Source organism: Argentina anserina, chromosome 4 (assembly GCF_933775445.1).
Source record: "Argentina anserina chromosome 4, drPotAnse1.1, whole genome shotgun sequence".
Taxonomy (NCBI): domain Eukaryota; kingdom Viridiplantae; phylum Streptophyta; class Magnoliopsida; order Rosales; family Rosaceae; genus Argentina; species Argentina anserina.
The window spans coordinates 5,653,383-5,672,426 of NC_065875.1; the positions used below are offsets into that span (position 1 = coordinate 5,653,383).

Here is a 19,044-nt window from a genome sequence, read left to right on the forward strand (position 1 = left end):
TTTTGTTTTATTTGTACTTTGTTAAACATTGCTGCTGTAATTTGAGAGGATCTTAAATTTGACAGACCCTCATTGTGCAGGCAGGCCGCAAGGCCAGAAATTGGCATTTTACAATTTGTCACAGTTCCAGAGATTCAATTGAGCAGTAGTTTTAAAGGGTGAGTTCTCAATTGTTTCAGTATGGCACCGCCAACCTCTTTCATTTTTGTATGGCACCACTTCAAGCTTTCGAAACAATATCAGATTAAAATTTTCTTTTCTTTTTGAGGAATTAATCACATTGACGTTTCTTTTAGATGGTGACCATGGAACAAGGTTTGTGGAGACAGAGCTCCGGCATGGTCATTGGAGACGCTGCTCCGGTGATCATCAGGACGCTGCCCGGAATTGTCATCGGGACGCTGCCCGGAATTGTCTTGTTTATATATTGCATCGTTGAGAGGCCTGTGAACACATTAGAGTGGAGAGAGTCTCACCCTTCACTTTTGTGTGATCGTCGAGGTTGGACTGTTTGCTTTTGAACTTCGTCCTCTTTTGTAGGGCTTCGACTATGTTTTCTCCTTCTTCTCTACTTATGCTACGTGGCTGCTCTATGCGTCCCTTTCACGTTGCTCTCCACTCCTATGCGTCGTCTCCTTGCTCTCCTTGTTCTCTGCTCTGCTCCTTGTTTCCGTCTTCTTCTTCTGTGTGTTTTTCTCCTTTTTCAACAATAGAGGAAGTCTTTATTTATAGAGGTCTTGTAGCTAAGTAATTGAGGTTGAGTTGATCTCGGCTCTCCTTATAATTGATTAGGACTCATCCTTTTGAGAACTGCTTCCAAGACGTCAACTTAATCTCAACTTCTTCTTAATTGATATGTTTTCAGCTCCGTAAGAGGGCTATTGGAAGCCTATGAGCGTTTGGACTCTATCATCTTCCAAACTTCAGAAACAACATTTTTTCATTTTCATTAGGAATTTTATTTTACTGAAATTTATTATAATTGTAATTAATTATTCTTTCCGGTTTCAACAAAAAAAAGAAAACCTAAACGATTTATAGAATGAATCACTTTTATTCAAAAGTAAAAGTTTGAATATATAGTACGTCTGACTTGGAAAAACTAGAGTTGACACGTTCAACAGTTTGAAGATCAAAGTCTAGGAAGCTCTGGCAGTGTTTCGCATTTCTTTCCTGGAAAAGGAGTGATATCGTGGTGTTTTAGTTTTCCCAGAAATTTCATTCCATATCTATACAGATCCAAAAACCTTTCGATCATCTTGTACGTGGCATCAAACTGTAAGGTAAATTTCCCAAGAATTCGTACACAACGATGAATATATGATTTCTTTTGAGTTTTCTTTAATGAATTAAGATTATGAATGATTTCTAGAAATTTAATTAAAAGAAGCTCCCCACAACTACAAACAGGTTTCTCGTTCGTTTTCTTTTCCTCTTTGTGGGTTTTTCCCAAATATGGATTTTCATTCTTCTCGATCATGCTCTTAGTTGTTTACTGCTTCGATTTTATTAGTTGGTCATTAGTCTTTCATAAGCCATGCACAGACGGTTATTCTGTGTTCTCATCTGAAGTAGCTAGGTCAATTTTGTGATTGGGAGTTGGGACAGACATCATGCTGGATATGGGTTTGAATGTTCATTGCTGCAGGCGTGCGGCTGACTTGAAAGTTAGCAACTTGGCATGGGATTGGTCGACTTGAAGACTGTACTCCTTATTGTATTGAGCTATGGTGTTGTGTCATTTACATGACACTGTGCCTTCTTGTTATTACTGTTTTGGTTAACTACCATTGCTACATGATCTATAATAGCTGTATGTTGGTCGCAAGGTACCGTGATATTCAGTATTGGTAACTATCTGTGCGGTCGATTGGGATGAAGAAGATGGACGTCAACGCGTCCTAATTGATTACAGATTAGAAATGGATAACATTGATAATGATAGACTCGTAACTGAAATTTTACTTGGGAAGTGAGTGGAGAAAACTACAGTTCTCATCCGTACAATAATAACGGCAAATAGAGGTCCTGCAATACAGAAAATGATCCAGACACTGCTCTGTGATTTTCGTAGAAAAGCTTTTTTTGTGAATTGGATATATAATGTTAACACAGATTAACTGCTATAGTAGAATTAGTGTAAACTTACTCGCTTGCTAGGCTGCTAGCTGACTTTTGTACATGTTATATATCCTAGAGGAAATCCTTGCTCTATCATGTCAGAAAATTTCCATGAGGAGGAACATGCAGAACAAATATGCAAGCAGACATCTCCTCCATTACCAGAAGGCCTGGGGACACAAGTTATAGCTCTCTTCACCAGTACTTTTCGCCAATCGAACAAGAAGGATAATAAGATTCCACCAAAAGTACAGGTAACAACACCTGATAAATGGGCTCAGAGTGCTCCAACTCAAGAACATACAAATATATCTGGTGATGTAATAAGAAAGGATAAGGATCAGAAGGATGTTGCACATATTCCAGGTAATAAGTTTTAGCATATTCAAGATCAAGCTGTTAGTATAATGTAGTAATATTGCAGTTTTATATCTAGTGCCTTTTCGAAATATTCGCTGACAAGTAAGCACCTTATCTAAAGCTAAAACATAACTTCCAATTTTTCATGGCATGCTCAAAAATATTACTCTTAATATTTGTGTTTTCTCGTTAGCTATTATAAACATCAACCTAGTTCCATACGTGACACTACATCTTGCTGCCCTGAATGGTGACTGGATATCTGCTAGAAATTTCTTGCAATTGAAGCCAGAAGCTGTGAGGGCTAAGATCACAAAAGGTTCAGAAACTGCTCTTCACATTGCAGCTGGGGCAAAACGTACACTTTTTGTTGAGGAGCTAGTTAAATGGATGACACCAGATGATCTTGAATTGAAGAATGATGTAGGGAACACCGCTCTTTATTTTGCTGCTGTCTCTGGTATCAAAAGGATTGCCGAGGTAATGGTGGATATTAATCCATCATTACCTCAGATTCGAGGAACTAAAAATCTAACACCACTTCATATGGCCACATTGCTAGGCCACAGAGAGATTGTGTGGTATCTATATGATAAGACAAGTCTGACGGAAGACGACTACATAGGGCTTTTAATTTCTGCCATAACAGCAGATCTTTATGGTAAATCATATAAACCTTTAGATAATATTGCTTCATTTCCTTCTACACATATGGCGTTGATCAGTAGTGAAGCTTTCATTTTAAGATGACAAAAGGACAATAAAATTCTCGTCCATGGTATACAACAGATGTCGCACTGCATATAATTCAAAAGCACCCTGAAATGGCTTTTGCTCGAGATGGAAATGGAGAAACAGCACTACATGTAATGGCTCGAAAGCCTTCAGCATGCTATAGTGGCAGTAAGCTGGGATTTCTGCAGAGATGGATAACTTCATGTAAGTACACTCATGATATTTTTTCAGAACAGCCTCTGTCCTGCCTTTTCTCTCTTAAAATTCTAATTGTGGTATGTTTTATAAAGTAGTTTCTCCAAAACAGCTCAAGGCAGCTTCGAAGCTCTCATGCCATTACATGTGCATAATGCTATTAAAGTTTGGAATTATAAAGAGAAGAAAGAAAAAAAATGAAAAAAGCCAAGTAAAAATTCAAGCCTGAAAATCTTTTTTAACACTTACCTAAATGATTGCAGATGTGGCTGTGGATATAGTGGAACAACACCCTTTAATAACTCTTGTTCAAGGTGAAATTGCAGAGACCAAACTTCACATAGTTGAGCGTTCAACATGTTATAGTGGAAGTCAGCTGGGACTTTGGAAACGATTCATATTATCTGGTATGTAAATGATGTTTGAGTCTTAACACCATGTTGAACTTTTGATTTACAGATAATGACTTGTTTGCTTTTGTTGTTTTATTCAGTACCATGTATCCAGGCCTCATACGACAAAAAGATGAATCATATGCAAGCAACTGAACTTGTGAAGCTGCTCTGGAAGAAAGTTTTGACACTAGAGAGTGATTCAAGGATATGTGATTTGATAAATGCGCCGTCTCGCTTATTATTTACTGCTGCTGAATTAGGGAATATAGACTTTCTCATTATATTTATGAGATTGTACCCCAGTCTCATTTGGCAAGTTGATGAACAAAATCGAAGCATATTTCATGCTGCAGTGATTCATAGACAGGAGAAAGTTTTCAGTCTCCTTTATGAATTAGGTGGTCTGAAAGACTTGATAGCTGCTTACAAAGATGTGTCCAACGATAATATGCTTCATTTGGCTGCCCGAACATCTGCAAGTCGACTAAGTACTGATACTGGGGCAGCATTGCAATTGCGAAGAGAGTTGACTTGGTTTAAGGTAAGTTTTCGTCCCAAGTAAATTTTTCTCAGTATTTGTAAGAAGCTGTCATTCTCCATGAATGGGAGGTTAGTGACAAACTTGTTGATCTGCCACTAGTCACTAGTAACATTTGGCCTGAATTATCAACGTTATACTGGAACTTAGGAGGTGGAGAAGATTGTCCAGCCATTATACAGAGAAATGAGGAACTCAGATGGAGAAACACCACAAAATCTTTTCACCAAGGAGCACAAGGAACTACTTAGAGAAGGACAAGAGTGGATGAAGGGTACAGCATCATCATGTATGGTGGTGGCAACTCTTATTGCCACTGTAATGTTTGCTGTCATCTCTACTGTTCCAGGCGGCAACAACAGTAACACTGGTATTCCCATACTTCTTAGATCAAGGGCCTTCACGGTTTTTGTCATATCAGATGCAGTATCTCTGATCTCATCAACCACTTCAGTCTTGAGCTTTCTGTCCATTCTTACATCACGTTACCATGAAGGAGATTTTCTCAATTCATTACCAAATAGATTGATTCTGGGGCTTGCCACTTTATTTATCTCTATAGCCACAATGATGATAACATTTGTTGCCACACTACTAATGGTTCTTGGCCCTGGATTTCATGATATGAAAATTCCAGTTGCTTTGGTTGCTGCAGTTCCAGTTGGTTTCTATGCATTACTACAGTTTCCCCTTCTAGCAGACATGATCAGTCATGCATATATTTCAATAGTTTCTTTTCGCCCATGCAACCACCTCTTGCATTAGATAACTTACTTGATGTCAGAATGTAAGTGTTACGACTGTAAGGTAATGTATTAGAGTGAAATTATGTGTATAGTACTAACATTGTGAATTTTAAATTTGGATGAGCTGTACCAAGGTTTGAAGGAATCATACAATATATTCAGAAGAAAATCATAGACTTTCTTATAGGTCTTCATTTGTATTCACTCCACCATTTACACTTCTTTCAATAAGTTTTCATTGTAATTTGTCTAAAAAATTCTGTGTTTTAACCTAACTGCTCTTCTCAGCTGGCTCAAATTGACAGTGGTTGATAGTAGAGCTTTAAAATTTCTCCTGCCATTTGAAATTTTCTGCCCACCCAGATTAGGGTGACATGATTAACAGAAAATAGCCATAGTTAATATCAACAGTTCCAATAATATCTCTGATAAAAAACCATCCACTTTAATCTCTCTTTTCTGGAATTGAGCATACTCCTTGAACATATCATTTTGACCTTGATTTGAGAACGCTAGGCGCTGTCAGCAATAGTGAGATTGCTTGCAGGGTTGAAAATGTGGCCGCATGGCGTATGCAATAATCTGGCATTGACATAGCTGTCTTAAGTATATATCCTAAGAAAATAAAACATTGGAAAAGAAATTGTTTTTGTTGCAATTCAATTATGAAGCTAAGAATGTGCTATTCACTCCAGCTCTATATATGTGCAACTCAGATGTACTTGTTATGCTAATATCAGTATGCGCAGGTGCAAACAGAACATCTCCTTCGATGATTGCATGATCTCCATTACTAGTAAATATGCTTCCTTTCCCAAGTGTTGCCACAAAAATAGAAGGACCAGGTACTGCAGGAAACTCTGTTGATTCTCCATTGGGAAGATGGAACCGATCAACCTCAAATTCTTCAAAAGGCGGAATGTACCTTGTTACATGAGAATTCACAGCAAATCCTCGCAGAATGTCAGGTAAACCTTGATTATATGTGAGCATAGAACAAAGAGTTTTGATATCTCGATGTTTGGGAGTAAGGCCAGCCCTAACTACATTGTCTGAGGTTGCCATGCACTCGATGCAGTCCCCAGATATATAGGCATGGGGTTCATTTGCTCCAAGGCATAATGCTTCTCCAGGATCAAGCTTCACATAGTTAAGAAAGAATGCAGATATCACTCCGACATCATTTGGATATTGCTTTTCCAATTGCAAAACTAGCTGCTCCTTTTCTGTCAACTGCCTCACCTGATCGATCAAAGAAATGTGACATCGAAGAATACATAACAATGAAACTATCAATAAATGAAAATTTAATTGGATTAACACCTGACTTCCTGTATGTAAACGACACTTCAATTTAGTTGTTATTGTTGTTATCATCTCCATGCTAGTTGACATGAGTTGGGTAAACGCTAAACGTAGAACAGACTTGACTTTATCCTCCCAATCTTCTTTGGTCATGCGAAGCACTTGGTTTGTGACCTCACTACCAACCATTTCTTCAATTTCAGGGACATTACCAATCACCTTCTTAAGCTCCTCAAAAGTGATGTAACCACAAAGAGCCTTGAAAATGTGTCAAGGCCAGCGCCATCTCAGGCTTATAATTATCATCCATGTATATATTTGGCATAGACTTGTGCAAAGCCTTGGCCAGTTCCTTATCTGGGTGTGCCTGTATTGACAATGCCTTTGCCACCGATTGCACCTAACATAGACAACCATACATGCACAATAATTCAATAGATCCGATCTCGATGCAAATTAAAAACAATTAGATTTTTCCAAGTAATAGGACAATCAGCCAACGTACCTCAAACAAGAATGGAAGATCAGAGGAGCCCCATTTTTGGACAACCTTGTGACCAAGCATGTCATTAGGGTTGCTAAAAATCCAGTCATTCAGAGATGGAGATGCCCCAGTAGTGGTGTTACTATTGTTCAGATCCTGATCAATCAAAAAGGAAAGTCCAGAGTCATGTGTTCCCATCCACATTTCGGCGTAAGGCTTTTCTTGGTCGATCTCAAAATGAGAGTTGGAGGCACACAACCTGCCCACAACAGAGTCTCGGCCTTTCTTACCCCAATCGTAGTTCATGACAGAACATCTTAGCCTCTGAACACTCCTCTGCCTCTGCTTTGGCTGTTGCATCTCCATGAATGAATTTGGCTGTGCTTGATTGACAAATGAATCAGGAATTAGACAGAGAGAAACTGGAACAGACTAATGTGATACTAGCCAAATATGAGATGTAGTGTATGTGATGCTTGTAGTCTTGTGGAAATGGTCATAAATATCATGTGGTCTCTTCAAAGCGTTTGAAAGGATTACCATATATGAGAATGAGAAAGGAATTTGGGTCACTTTGACCTCTGTGTTGTCAAAATTTCTGTATAAGTTACTTTTGGACACAGAGAAAATGCAATCTTCATGAGAATTTGGCGGTCTTAGGATGGCAAGAAACTCGGAAGAGCAATTGCAGAAGACGTTGACTATAAAGAGGATTAAGAACACGTTTATTAACGTGAAATGAAATTGTAAATAAAAGAATTGATTACAAAATAAGAGACTTATGTCGTTTACTAATACATATGAGAATTGGAATGAATGTGAGTCGTACCTCCTAATCAGGAATTGATTCCTGCTAAAACCCCTAACTTGATACCCAAGGAGGGAGGTCGGTATCAGTTTCAATTCCTCTGTCAATTCGGATATCAATTTTTGTTACCTCAATTACACTAATTGAATTGAATAATTTCCAAATTGTCCAACCCAAATTGAGATTATATAATATATATATATATACACAAATAGTATTGTTAAAACCCACAAATAAACAACCACATATATTATACGGAAGTACTTAATGTCAATTATTTTCTTTTTCTAATAATATTCTCAATTTTGTATCTTTTATTTACATAATTTATGATTGATAAATGAAATTTAGTTAGAATTGAATTTGTCTTATTGGGTGTAAAAAGAAAAAGAAAATTGGTGTAGGTGTTCTAATGGTAAAATTAGTGTAGCATAGCATTACTATTGATTAGTAGAGAAAATAAGTGACTTCATAGATATATAGGGTTATTTCAGTAATCAAATTAGTTGTAATTCTGATTCTGATGGTAAGTAAACAACATCAATCATAATTAGTATTATTTATGTTCTAATTCCATGTTGTAAGTAAACAATTCAATAGAATTGAAATCTGCACATTCAAACCCATTTCATCTCCAATTCCTAATGGATTTCATTCTTGATGAGTTATATTCCAAGTTAGTAAACGTATCATTAACTCAAATATTAGTGATGTGTCTGGATAGAGGAAAACAATGAAAAATTTAATTAAATTTCTGAAATTTGATATTCTTTATCTTGTTTGGGGTGAAACTTTTAGAGTAGTGCGAAAAATTCTATAGGAAAAGATAAAGAGAATTTGAAGCTTGTTTTCTCTGTTTATTTTCCATGAAAAAGATGTGTCATTCTTTAATTCCTAATTTTTTACATATAATTCTAACCTTTTTTAAAACTCTAGGGAATTCTTATTCCAGTTCCGTTCACACGGTCACTAACTGACTATCTTATAATAGGATTCCCATGAAAATATGATTCTGATGAAAATAACATTTCCATCAAAATAAGATTACTTATTGTAACTATGACTAAATTCTTAGAGGAATTTTAATTTTTAACTTATTGTAACTTCGACTAAATTGTACTGACTTTCATGAATTTGATCCTTATTTGGATATGAAAAAAACTTGTGTCCAACCTAGTATGTATGCGTGTGTCCGAAGTCTCATTTATTTGTCAAATTAGGGAATATAAATACATGATTTTAACCGTTCAAAAGTTTAGTTTATCACTAAAAATCAAATGTGTAAATAATCAATGTAAACAAAAATCTTTCGCTCAGTCGATTGCATCAAAGTCATGATGAAAGTTAGTAGTTTCATGATCAACTATCAATTTATTTCATAAATAACTTGGGTCCGATCTAATATGTATGTGTGCATCCGAACTCTCTCTCATTGGATACTTTTCGTAATGTAAATCAAAATTTTAAACAGTTCAAAAGTTGCATAAACCAAAAGATCATCTCCGCAAAAAAAAATTAGCATAAACAAAGACCATTAATTGGTCAATCGATTGCATCAAACAGATTGACGACTGGTCATAAGAGTGCTTACTTTCACAATCGATTGATCAAATGAACTTTGTTTATACTAATTTTTTGTAGAGATGATATTTATCGGTTTATTCAAAATTTGATGGTTTAGATTTTTTATTTATATTGCAAAAAGTATGTAAAATGAGCGAGATTTTAGATGCATGCGTACATACTAGATCGGACCCAAGTTTTTCCCACTCTTTATGCAACCGACTATGGAAATGATTTTCTTCACATAAACTTTTTGCATAGGTGATTTTTATTGGTTTATTTAACTTTTGAACGGTTTGAGTTTTTTATTTACATTGCGAAAAGTAATCAAATGATAGCGAGTTCGAACGCACACATACATACTAGGTTGTGTACACAAGTTTTTTCCACTGGCTATCTCCAACAAAGGTACTGTCCATGTTGATCAAATGTCAATATAGGCACGGCAATGGGGAAGTCTAGTCAGTCTTGCTACTGGTGTTTGTTTGAATATATGTACTTTGACACAATGAATAAGATAAGCTTACCCTATCTCTGTAGTACTTGAGGCTAACATTTTTGACATGTTTCAGAGCCGTCTTTGTTTTGTGTATGATGTCATCATCTTTCATCCCTTTTGTTGCCTCCATGTAAAAGTCAAGAATATTGATATTAATATTCTCAGTTCTTAGGTGGTGAAGAGCTTCAATTAATGAAGAAATTGAATGGTAAACACAATCCTAACGAGAGTACCATAAGCATTTTAGAAAGAGCAAAGTATATGTGATTATGGTTGTGTTTGGCGCAGCTGTAACTTATAAGAAGAACTAACTTATACTTATTTATAAGAATAAGTTGCTGATAATACTTATTTCCCCATGATTTTATATTTACCAAACAGCAAAACCTTAGCTTAGAAGCCCCGCCAAACATAGCCTATATAAAATTAATTACATACAAAATTTTATCTTTTCTCCTTGTTGATGTACCCGGACAAAATGCTTTATTCAATCAATGTCCTTGTTCAGATATTTTTGTGTAGCTTCCACCTTCTTTTTCCTTATCTCCTCCATTTGTTATCATTTTTATCCTCATATCTCTCATTCTTATTTCCTCCTTCTCTTTCAATTTGTTCTCCTTATTCTCTTTCTTTTCCATCTCCTTGTCCGAGTCTTGCACCTTTCTTGCTCTGACGAAGTTAGTCAAGGTAAATATGATCGTTGAAATTGGTGGTCTTGTATGTAGTTTATTCCCTATATGATGTTAGGTTAGATGAGTGATTAGCAAAGGCTGGCACTTTGTAATCATTGGGAATATATTTTGAGCGAGATGTAATATCTCTACTTATGTTTTTTTGTCAAGTGTTGAACCTTGATCCTATTAGTTCTATGATATCTAATATATATGAACTTTGCGGACAGTCTTAATATTATTTCATGACATTTTTTAGATATTTATTGTAATAGGGGTTTAAACTTTATATCACCTCTTTTTCATTAATGAAGGATTAAGGATAGCCGCACTACCCCTTTATAGAGTGATACATTTCATGATGAACTAGAATAATTTATCATCTTAGAGCTATATATGAACTAGAGAATAATTTCACTCAACACCTCAAAATATATTACAAGATAACTCTCCACAATTAAAGCTGAATGTGTAATGGTAAATCAGTTTGATTATTTATATTTATGACATTAAAATTTTTGTTAATAATGACTTATAATAGGATGGGTTGTCTCTCTCATATTTTAATAATACTTTATTTCACGAGATCATTTGTTGTTGCATTTTGCTAGCTTTTTACCTCACTTATTACAATTTGTTATCTTTATGAAATTGAAGTAGTTTGAAGGCCTACACCTCGGGACCATTTCTGGTCCCGAAATGTGTGTCGTCGATTTTTTTAAGGTTGTGACCTGAGAGGCAGATCCAGAATTGTTTTTGAGTCTAGGCTAATTTACTCCCTTATTTGCAATTGATTTTGTCAATATAACTTGTTGTTTCTATGTTAACTTTTTCTTTGATCAAAATGATATTTTAATACAATGACCTCAATTTGACCTCATCAAACTTAGCTTTGGAAAAACAATTATGAGAGGAAATAAGAATAAAAGTAAAAATACTAGGAGAAAAGAGATTTTAGAGAAAAATTAGAAAATAGAAACAAAAAGAAAAAGTGGGAAGAAAACTTTAAAATGTAAGAAGTGGGGAAAAATGAGTTGAAACTTGAAAGTCTCGAAGCAGGTTATGGGAGAGACATCCAGATCCTTAAGAGGACAATAAGTCAACTGAATAATTTGGTAATTCACTAACTATCTTATACAATTACTATAATAAACCAAAATTCTAATTCCATTTCTTATAATTTCTCAGATTTTAATGGAATGAATATTTTGGCTATATTCATATTCTACGTCTTATAATTAGCCTTCAATCAAAGTAGGAATTGGTTAGAGAACCAAATGTGTTAATTGACTTAGTCATTAACCAAAGAGCTGACTTTTCATATGTCACTCTTTTCAGAAAACTTCATTTAGGAAAGTCGTAGAGCTCGTCAATATGAGTTCGTAGATATGTGACACGCTTTAATCGGGCATCGTACGAGAAAGTAAATTGTAACGGAAGTTTAGTTTTTGAATTGTGGAAGGGGTAAAAGAGGGCATTTTGGGAAGTCTACAATCAGAAATATCAATTCAAACAAATCTCATTTCTCTCTCCTCACCCCCCGAGCTTCATCTTCTTCCTTAGCCCTAAAATTTCCAGCGCCGCCTGCCACCATTTTCAGCCGCTATGATCGACACCTCCATTGCCTAGAGAACCGCACGGTCGTGCCCACAAGGTCTGGGGAGTGGCTTAGCCTGTTCCAGCAGGGTGGAACCGCATCAGGAGCTGGAGGATTTGGCAGAAATCCTACCGTCGTCGCCTGTAATTTCTGGGTTTCAAATTAGCTTCAAACGACTGTCTATGCTCTTTTGGTCACGGTTGCATCAACTTGGAAGTTGTTTTAAGCTAAAACCCAAAAAAACATTACATCTACTACAATGGCGAAGGAGTTACAGTTGCACTCCAACAACTCTCCGGCCATTTCCGACGGCCTTGGGTGTAAAGAACTCCACCCCTTCTCTTTAATTTGCAAGTTTGGAGAGGGAGACAGTGAGTTTGGGATTTTGGGGTTAATTTTAGGTGTGAGGCCGTGAAGGTGGGTTTTGGTGGAGTGAAAGGTGACTTGTGGTGGTGGTGGTCGGCAGCTAGTGCTGTTGTGCTTGTTTTTGTTCGTGCAGTTGAGTGGTGAAGAGTTAGCTTTTGTGTGCTCTGTGTGATTTCGGTGAGGAGGTGAATCTATTGTATTTCCATGTTTTAATTTGAGAGATTGACACGGCCTTGGTAGTTAGGAAGAAATTTTCTAGTTAGGATGTGAAGATAGATCCTTGATGCATTCAGTTTTGTTGTTGTGAGACTTGGAAAGGTAGCACAAGTAAATTGTTGCCATTTTGGTTAATTTTGGGGTATGAGGCCCAGAGTTTAGTTTGGGTGATTGGAAAAGGAGAGATTATGATTCTTGCTTTGGTTTGTGAAGTTTGTGGAAGTTGTGGCCTTTTCGGTGTTGTGTGTTTTTGGGAGGAGATTTCAGTATCAAGCCAAATGACTTGAATTTTGTATTAAGTGGCTACTTGAAGGTGTTAATGGTGACGGAAGAGAGCACAAATCCCTTTAGGTATTTATGGAGTTTTGAGTTGTTTTTATTTAAGTTGGACTTTCTTTTTACTAAGTGAAGTTTTTTGCACTTAGGTGTTTGTGAAGCAAGTAAGTGATCTCACTTGAAGTTGCAAACAAAGTTTAAAGTGAGTAAACCTCACGTTTAAACTAGCTACCCGTGGCGTAGCTAGACATATTTTATTTTAATACTTGTTTTTATTTATTTAGAGATGGTGTATATATTTGGTAATTTATATATGTATATCTAAATGGTAATGAGATATGACCATATTTATCATTGAGTATGTAATGTCCTATTTATATTATTGTGTGATTGATATATTTATATAGTTTTGGTGATATATATATATATATTGGACATTTTAATTGTGAAATATATTGTGTAAATTTTGTTGGTTTATATTATGTGAAGGATGGGACCGAGAGGGAATGAAATGTATCTCTCGGTAAATTTGAGGTTTATAGATGGAATAAATGCATAGTCGAAGTGTTGTTTGACCAGAAGGGAATAAAATGTATCTTATGGTATTATTGATGGTGTGTTTGTGAGTTTGTTGGCTAAATACATGGAGTTGTGACTGTGAAGTGGCGTGTCCAATTTGTTTTGCCTTAGAGGTGGCCATGTTGGCAAAGGAAAAGTGTGAGTGAGTTGGTTTGGTGTGACTGATTTGGTTTGGCGTGAGTATGTTGGTGTGGTTGTGGATGTGTCCTATTTTAGTGTGTTAACATAGTCCTAGAATCATTAACCAATAAAATCGTTCTTAGAATATGTTTTTTTTTAAATTATATGGACTTGATCGACTATGGTTCATGGGTAAGTAAAACAATATTGTATTAAAATGGTTTCAAAAGGTTGATGGTTAGGGGGTTATGTTAAATGCGTGTTTGGGTTATATTTAATTGTTATTGATGTTTGAATGTAGATTGCTTGGTGTTGAGTGTATGGTATTGGTTTCTTGTCTCCTTTAATCTTATCTGTATATTAAATGATTTCCTGAACTACGTTATTATGCAGGAATCACTCATTATTCTTTTGTGTTTTCTCCTATAGGTGTGATCTCCTGAATTAAAATTTATGTAGGGATCATACCTATTGTATTTTCTTATTTATTTGTTACGTGAATTCATGAATTATGTTTTCATGCATGATTCACTATTTGTTTCTTGTTTTTTTATTCTTGTGTAAATGGGTTGCGGTGTTGTGTGTTGTGTGTGTTGTTGTTGGTGTTGTGGCTGTCATGTTGATGTAAGAGTTGAATGGTGTTGACTATTTTGGGAAGTGATTTCAAATTGTCGTAACCTCAAGTATAGATTAGTGAGAGTTGCATGGTGTCGTCTATTCCGGGGAGCGACTTCGGGTTGTCGTAACCTCAGGTATAGATTAGTGTGAGTTGGTTGATGTTGGTCTATTATGGGGAGTGACTATGGATTGCCGTAACCTCATGATTAGATTTGTGTGGTTGGAAGTGGTTGTCGATAGGTATTGTTGCTTGTTGTTGTTGTTGTTATTGTTGTTGTGTGGTTGTGTTGATAGCCTTGTTGTAAGATATTGTTGTTGTTGTTGTTATATATAGTCATTATTGCTGTTTTTATGATGAGATGTTGATGTTAGATTGAGTAATTATGTTTGAAGATTACTCATACAAGCTTTATAGCTTACCAGATTTGTGTTTGCAATCCCGGTGAACCAATCAATGGTGCAAGGAGTAGTGTTGCAATTGTTACATAGCAGTTGTTGGAGGGTTTGACAACTTGGCAGCTATTTGCTGTTTTTGTATCTGTTATTGATTTAGTTTTGGTGAGAACTGTGAGAGAATACAACTTTCCTTAATTACATTTCTGTAATTTTGAGAGTATGTAAATACAGTTTGTATTCCGAGTTAATTGTTTAAACCCAAGTTGGATATACAGCTGCTGAAATATTATTTAAATTATATTGAGGTTATTTTAGAGTTTTCACTTCCTTAATTTTGAATTTTTAATGTTCAGAATTTGGGGTTGTGACAATTACTTATAATATTATGGTTATGTTTGGACTGCAGCCAACGTAGCCCTTTAAATAAGTCCGCCCTTTAGAGTTTTGAGTTTTTTTTTGGTATGTATGCAAAATGGGTATGTGTGCTAAATCAAGTTTTAGAATGTATATAGAACGGAAAATTGGAAGCTTGAAATACATTCGCAAAAATAACTGCTTCTCTTATTGCTTTCTACCTGTAATAACCCGATTTTTCGGAATGATTTTTGGATCACTTTTGAATTTATAAAGTATGTGAAATTCATTAAACGTGTTTGTGCCGCCTTGCGAAGTCGGAAATTGAAAACGGAAACGTTAACGGAACGTTTATTTAGAAAAACATTACATTTCCGAGACGTGAACATCGACTTTTACTCCGTCGATCGTTTGTGAAAACTTTCTTCACAAAAGACGTAGAGCTCGTTGATACGAGTGCGTGGACGTGTGACGCGTTCGAATCGGACATCGGACGTAAAAGTTATTAACGTCGGAAGTTCGTTTCCGATTTTGGAAATAGTATAAAAGGAAGAAAAGGAGATTAGAAATCAGAAAATCAATTTTTTTCCAAAAAAATTAACTCGGGTACTGTTCACCCGAACTTGGGTACTGTTCACCCGACCCAAAAATCTTCTCCGGCCGATTTCTCCACCATCCGACGTCGCCTCGTGTCGTGCCACCTATCAAAGTGACGGGCTCGACGATCTCCATCTTTTGAGCTACGCCTTGCACTCCGTCGACAACCACACACGGTGCAGCAACTCGGATTTAGACCATGGTGTCAACTAGAAAGTTGTTGGAAATGTTGTTTAGGTTGTGGTGGTGAAATTTGGTGATGATTGGTGGCGGTCGGTGAACAGTAACGCCGCTTGAATAGTACTGTGAATAGTGATCTGTAACAGTAACTGTGAACAGTGATGTCGTATAAATAGGAAATGTGAATAGTGATCTGTAACAGTAAATATGAACAGTGCACGGTAAACAGTACTGTTAACATGTTTTGGCATAACAGTAACTATGAACAGTGTTTTGTCAAAAAACATTAACTGTGAACAGTGGTTTAGTAAGAACAGTGATTAGTAAACATGAATAGTGTTCTGTGAACAATGTTTTATGAACAACATTTAGCTGTGCTGAAATCATCACCTGATATTTTAAGTATCATTTTCTAAGCATTTATCGTGCTATTAGGTGACTGATTAAACGAGTGAACAAATTACTTTCAATGTCGTGGAAGTTGCACGCAGGAAAAAAGGTCAGTAAACAGTACTGTGAACATGTTTTGACATAACAGTAACTGTGAATAGTGTTTTGTCAAAAAACATTTACTGTGAACAGTGGTTTAGTAAGAACAGTGATTAGTAAACATGAACAGTGTTCTCTGAACAATGTTTTATGAACAACATTTAGCTGTGCTGAAATCATCACCTGATATTTTAAGTATCATTTTCTAAGCATTTATCGTGCTATTAGGTGACTGATGAAACGAGTGAAGAAATTACTTTCAGTGTCGTGGAAGTTGCACGCAGGAAAAAAGGTGAGTAAAATCTCTCTTATTTATGAATCTACCCTTGCGGAAATTCAGGAGGTTGCTAAATATTAAAGAACGAAATATGACATGTATATAATAAAGTGGATTATATATATATTGTATAAATGGTAAATAGGTACATATATATATAGTTTGCTATATTATGTACTATTAGGATTTCGTTTGGGAATATGATCACAGTGGTGATGAGAATTATATATTGAGCATGTTGATGTGATTTGTACAAATAATGAGTAGATTATTGTACCTGGTTTTAACGTTGAGAATTGTTAAAACGTTTTTTCTTCGGACGTGTTTATGAAATATGACATGTATATAATAAAGTGGATTATATATATATATATTGTATAAATGGTAAAGATGTATATATATATATAGTTTGCTATATTATATATTGTTAGGATTTCGTTTGTGAGTATGATCACAGTGGTGATGAGAATTATATACTGAGAATGTTGATGCGATTCGTACAAATAATGAGTAGATTATTGTACGCGTTTATGTCTTCGGACCAGTCTTCGGACGTGTGTGGCATGTCGGAACCTAGCCTTTGGCCGGGCGAAAGTTACGATACAGTTAGAGCTCTAGTCTGTCTACCGGACATCGGGTAGCGAGGAGGGCCCGATGTCGGACTTCGGGTAGCGAGGAGGTTGCCCGAAGTCGAACTTAGGGTAGTGAGGAGGTTGCCCGAAGTCGGACGTTGGGTAGCGAGGAGGTTTCCCAATGTCGGGCGTTGGGTAGCGAGGAGGTTTCCCAATGTCGGGCGTTGGGTAGCGAGGAGGTTGCCCAATGCCGACGGTGTACTACGTGAGGGGTAACAGAGGTGTACCAGCGCTCATTAGTACCCGTATTATAAATGCATTTGGGTAAACAGAGGGGTTACCCAATTGCTCATGAGTACTTTCATTTTCATATTTTCGGGACAACCAAATGGGCCGTCTATTTACTCATGGGTGCATTTATATTTGTTGATTTGTGGATTTCCGTATATATTGATATGCGAGTTATGTTTTTATTTTACTCATACGAGCTGTAAAGCTTACCGGGTTTGTGTTTACAATCCCGGTGCACCAATTCGATGGTGTAGTGGATAACTCCGCAGGTGTGGATTAGGGGGAATTGACGGACTGCTCAGAGAACTTGAAGTTATTTATTTCCAGCTGGAGCGAGGATTTTGTGTTACTATCTTGTGAGGTTGTTGTGAGGATTATACATTTCCGTTTGTTATATTGTTGAATTATAATTTGGTTTGTAATAATCGGTTTGACTGAGTTGTATTTTGAACTCAGAGATGGTCCGCTGTGGCATTTTAAATGATTTCGACATGTTGAGATTGTTTGGTGTTTAACGACTTTGAAATTTTGAGTTTTTATGCTCGAAATTTTGGGGTCGTTACAGTTGGTATCAGAGCCTAAGTGCGTATTTGGCGATTATCAATATCATCCGGGAGTGATGATCCGACTGCAGGCGGGCACCCATCACATGCTCCTCGGTATTGATATGTTGTCGGGTACGCGAGAGTGTTAGGAGCCATACCTTATGGTTTGGTCCTTTAGGGAGTATCGTGATGATACTTCGATGATTCATCTTATTCTGAAATTTAATATTGATATCTGTTTTGGTTGAATTCGAGACTTCACTTGTAGTGACTAAGTGTTTCAAAGTGATAAATATAGAAAAGGGCCGTGGACAGGGCCGAGGACGGGCGAGAGGTCGCAGCCGAGGTAGGGTTGTAGGCCGAGTCCGCGATGTGGAGGACCTTTGCGAGGAGGCCGCTCCACGGGCAGAACAGGATGACCATGCTGCTGTTGTTAGAGACGATGTTCGTGTGCTAAAAGTTTATTTAAGACATTAATGGTCTGTCAGCACCGTTACTTCGTAGAGGCTTGGATCATATGGTAGCGGACCACTAGATCGAGAGTATTGGGACTTACTTGGTGATGATTGAGTGCTATGAGTTGGAGAAGATGATGATAGCCACATTCAATTATTGATAGTTCGGTAGAGGAAATGTTAGGATTGATTCATACATCTCTGAGAAACTCATTATGTGTCACTTCGCTCTTTGAGTGTTCCACGAATTGGAGACAATGAAAGGCTTGTCCTATTGTGATTGGAAGTAGAGAGTTCTCTGCTTCGTTGATTGTGATCCCGGACCACACCTATGATGGAATCTCAGGAATTGGTTGGTTGAGGCCGCAGTGTGCGGTGAATGATTGTTGTAATATGGTGGGGTCATTCATAGACCCAGGAAACCAGTGTTTCGTTATCTTTGCGTCAAATCGGATAATGCCATGAGAGCTTGAGTCTTGGCACATGTTGAGTCTGTGGATCTGGGAGTCGCTATCACAGACATTGTTGTGATATTCGAGTATAGTGAGGTGTTTCAGGAGATACTGAGTTTGCCATCTTAGAGAGTTGTCGATTTCTTATTTACGAGGTACCTGTTATAGCACCTGTAGCGAAGGCGCCTTATGGGATTGAGACAGAACGAGTTTAAAGAATTGAAAGCGCAGATAGATGGTCTAT

The 19,044-nt window shown here is 36.7% G+C and overlaps 2 protein-coding genes across 4 annotated transcripts; one reads left to right on the top strand and one right to left on the bottom strand.

Moving 5' to 3' along the window:
• Positions 1-1,102: 1,102 nt before the first annotated feature.
• Positions 1,103-5,294, top strand: LOC126790471 (ankyrin repeat-containing protein ITN1-like). 3 transcript variants are annotated; one of them, XM_050516708.1, is made up of 7 exons: positions 1,103-1,283; positions 1,649-2,487; positions 2,675-3,142; positions 3,271-3,420; positions 3,675-3,818; positions 3,905-4,347; positions 4,495-5,294. In XM_050516708.1, exons 2-7 carry the CDS (start codon positions 2,217-2,219, stop codon positions 5,107-5,109), a joined length of 2,091 nt encoding a protein of 696 aa, XP_050372665.1. In that variant the 5' UTR covers positions 1,103-1,283; positions 1,649-2,216; the 3' UTR covers positions 5,110-5,294. The 3 variants fall into 3 exon arrangements, with proteins under 3 accessions (XP_050372665.1, XP_050372666.1, XP_050372667.1); XM_050516709.1 differs by having other exon boundaries at positions 2,198-2,487; XM_050516710.1 differs by having other exon boundaries at positions 1,103-2,487; positions 4,447-4,588.
• Positions 5,295-5,753: 459 nt separating this feature from the next.
• Positions 5,754-7,245, bottom strand: LOC126791766 (mannose-6-phosphate isomerase 1-like). The gene is given in 4 exon segments (XM_050518239.1): positions 5,754-6,332; positions 6,414-6,653; positions 6,655-6,795; positions 6,901-7,245. Coding segments are annotated over 4 exon segments (1,305 nt in total).
• Between the last annotated feature and the right edge of the window lie 11,799 nt (positions 7,246-19,044).

Excerpts from the sequence above, each read along its gene's own strand:
- LOC126790471 (XM_050516708.1), top strand. The coding sequence starts at position 2,217 with ATGTCAGAAAATTTCCATGAGGAGGAACATGCAGAACAAATATGCAAG. Across the intron at positions 3,143-3,270 it reads CATAACAGCAGATCTTTATG|ATGTCGCACTGCATATAATT; the intron begins GTAAATCATATA and ends GGTATACAACAG. Across the intron at positions 3,819-3,904 it reads GAAACGATTCATATTATCTG|TACCATGTATCCAGGCCTCA; the intron begins GTATGTAAATGA and ends TGTTTTATTCAG.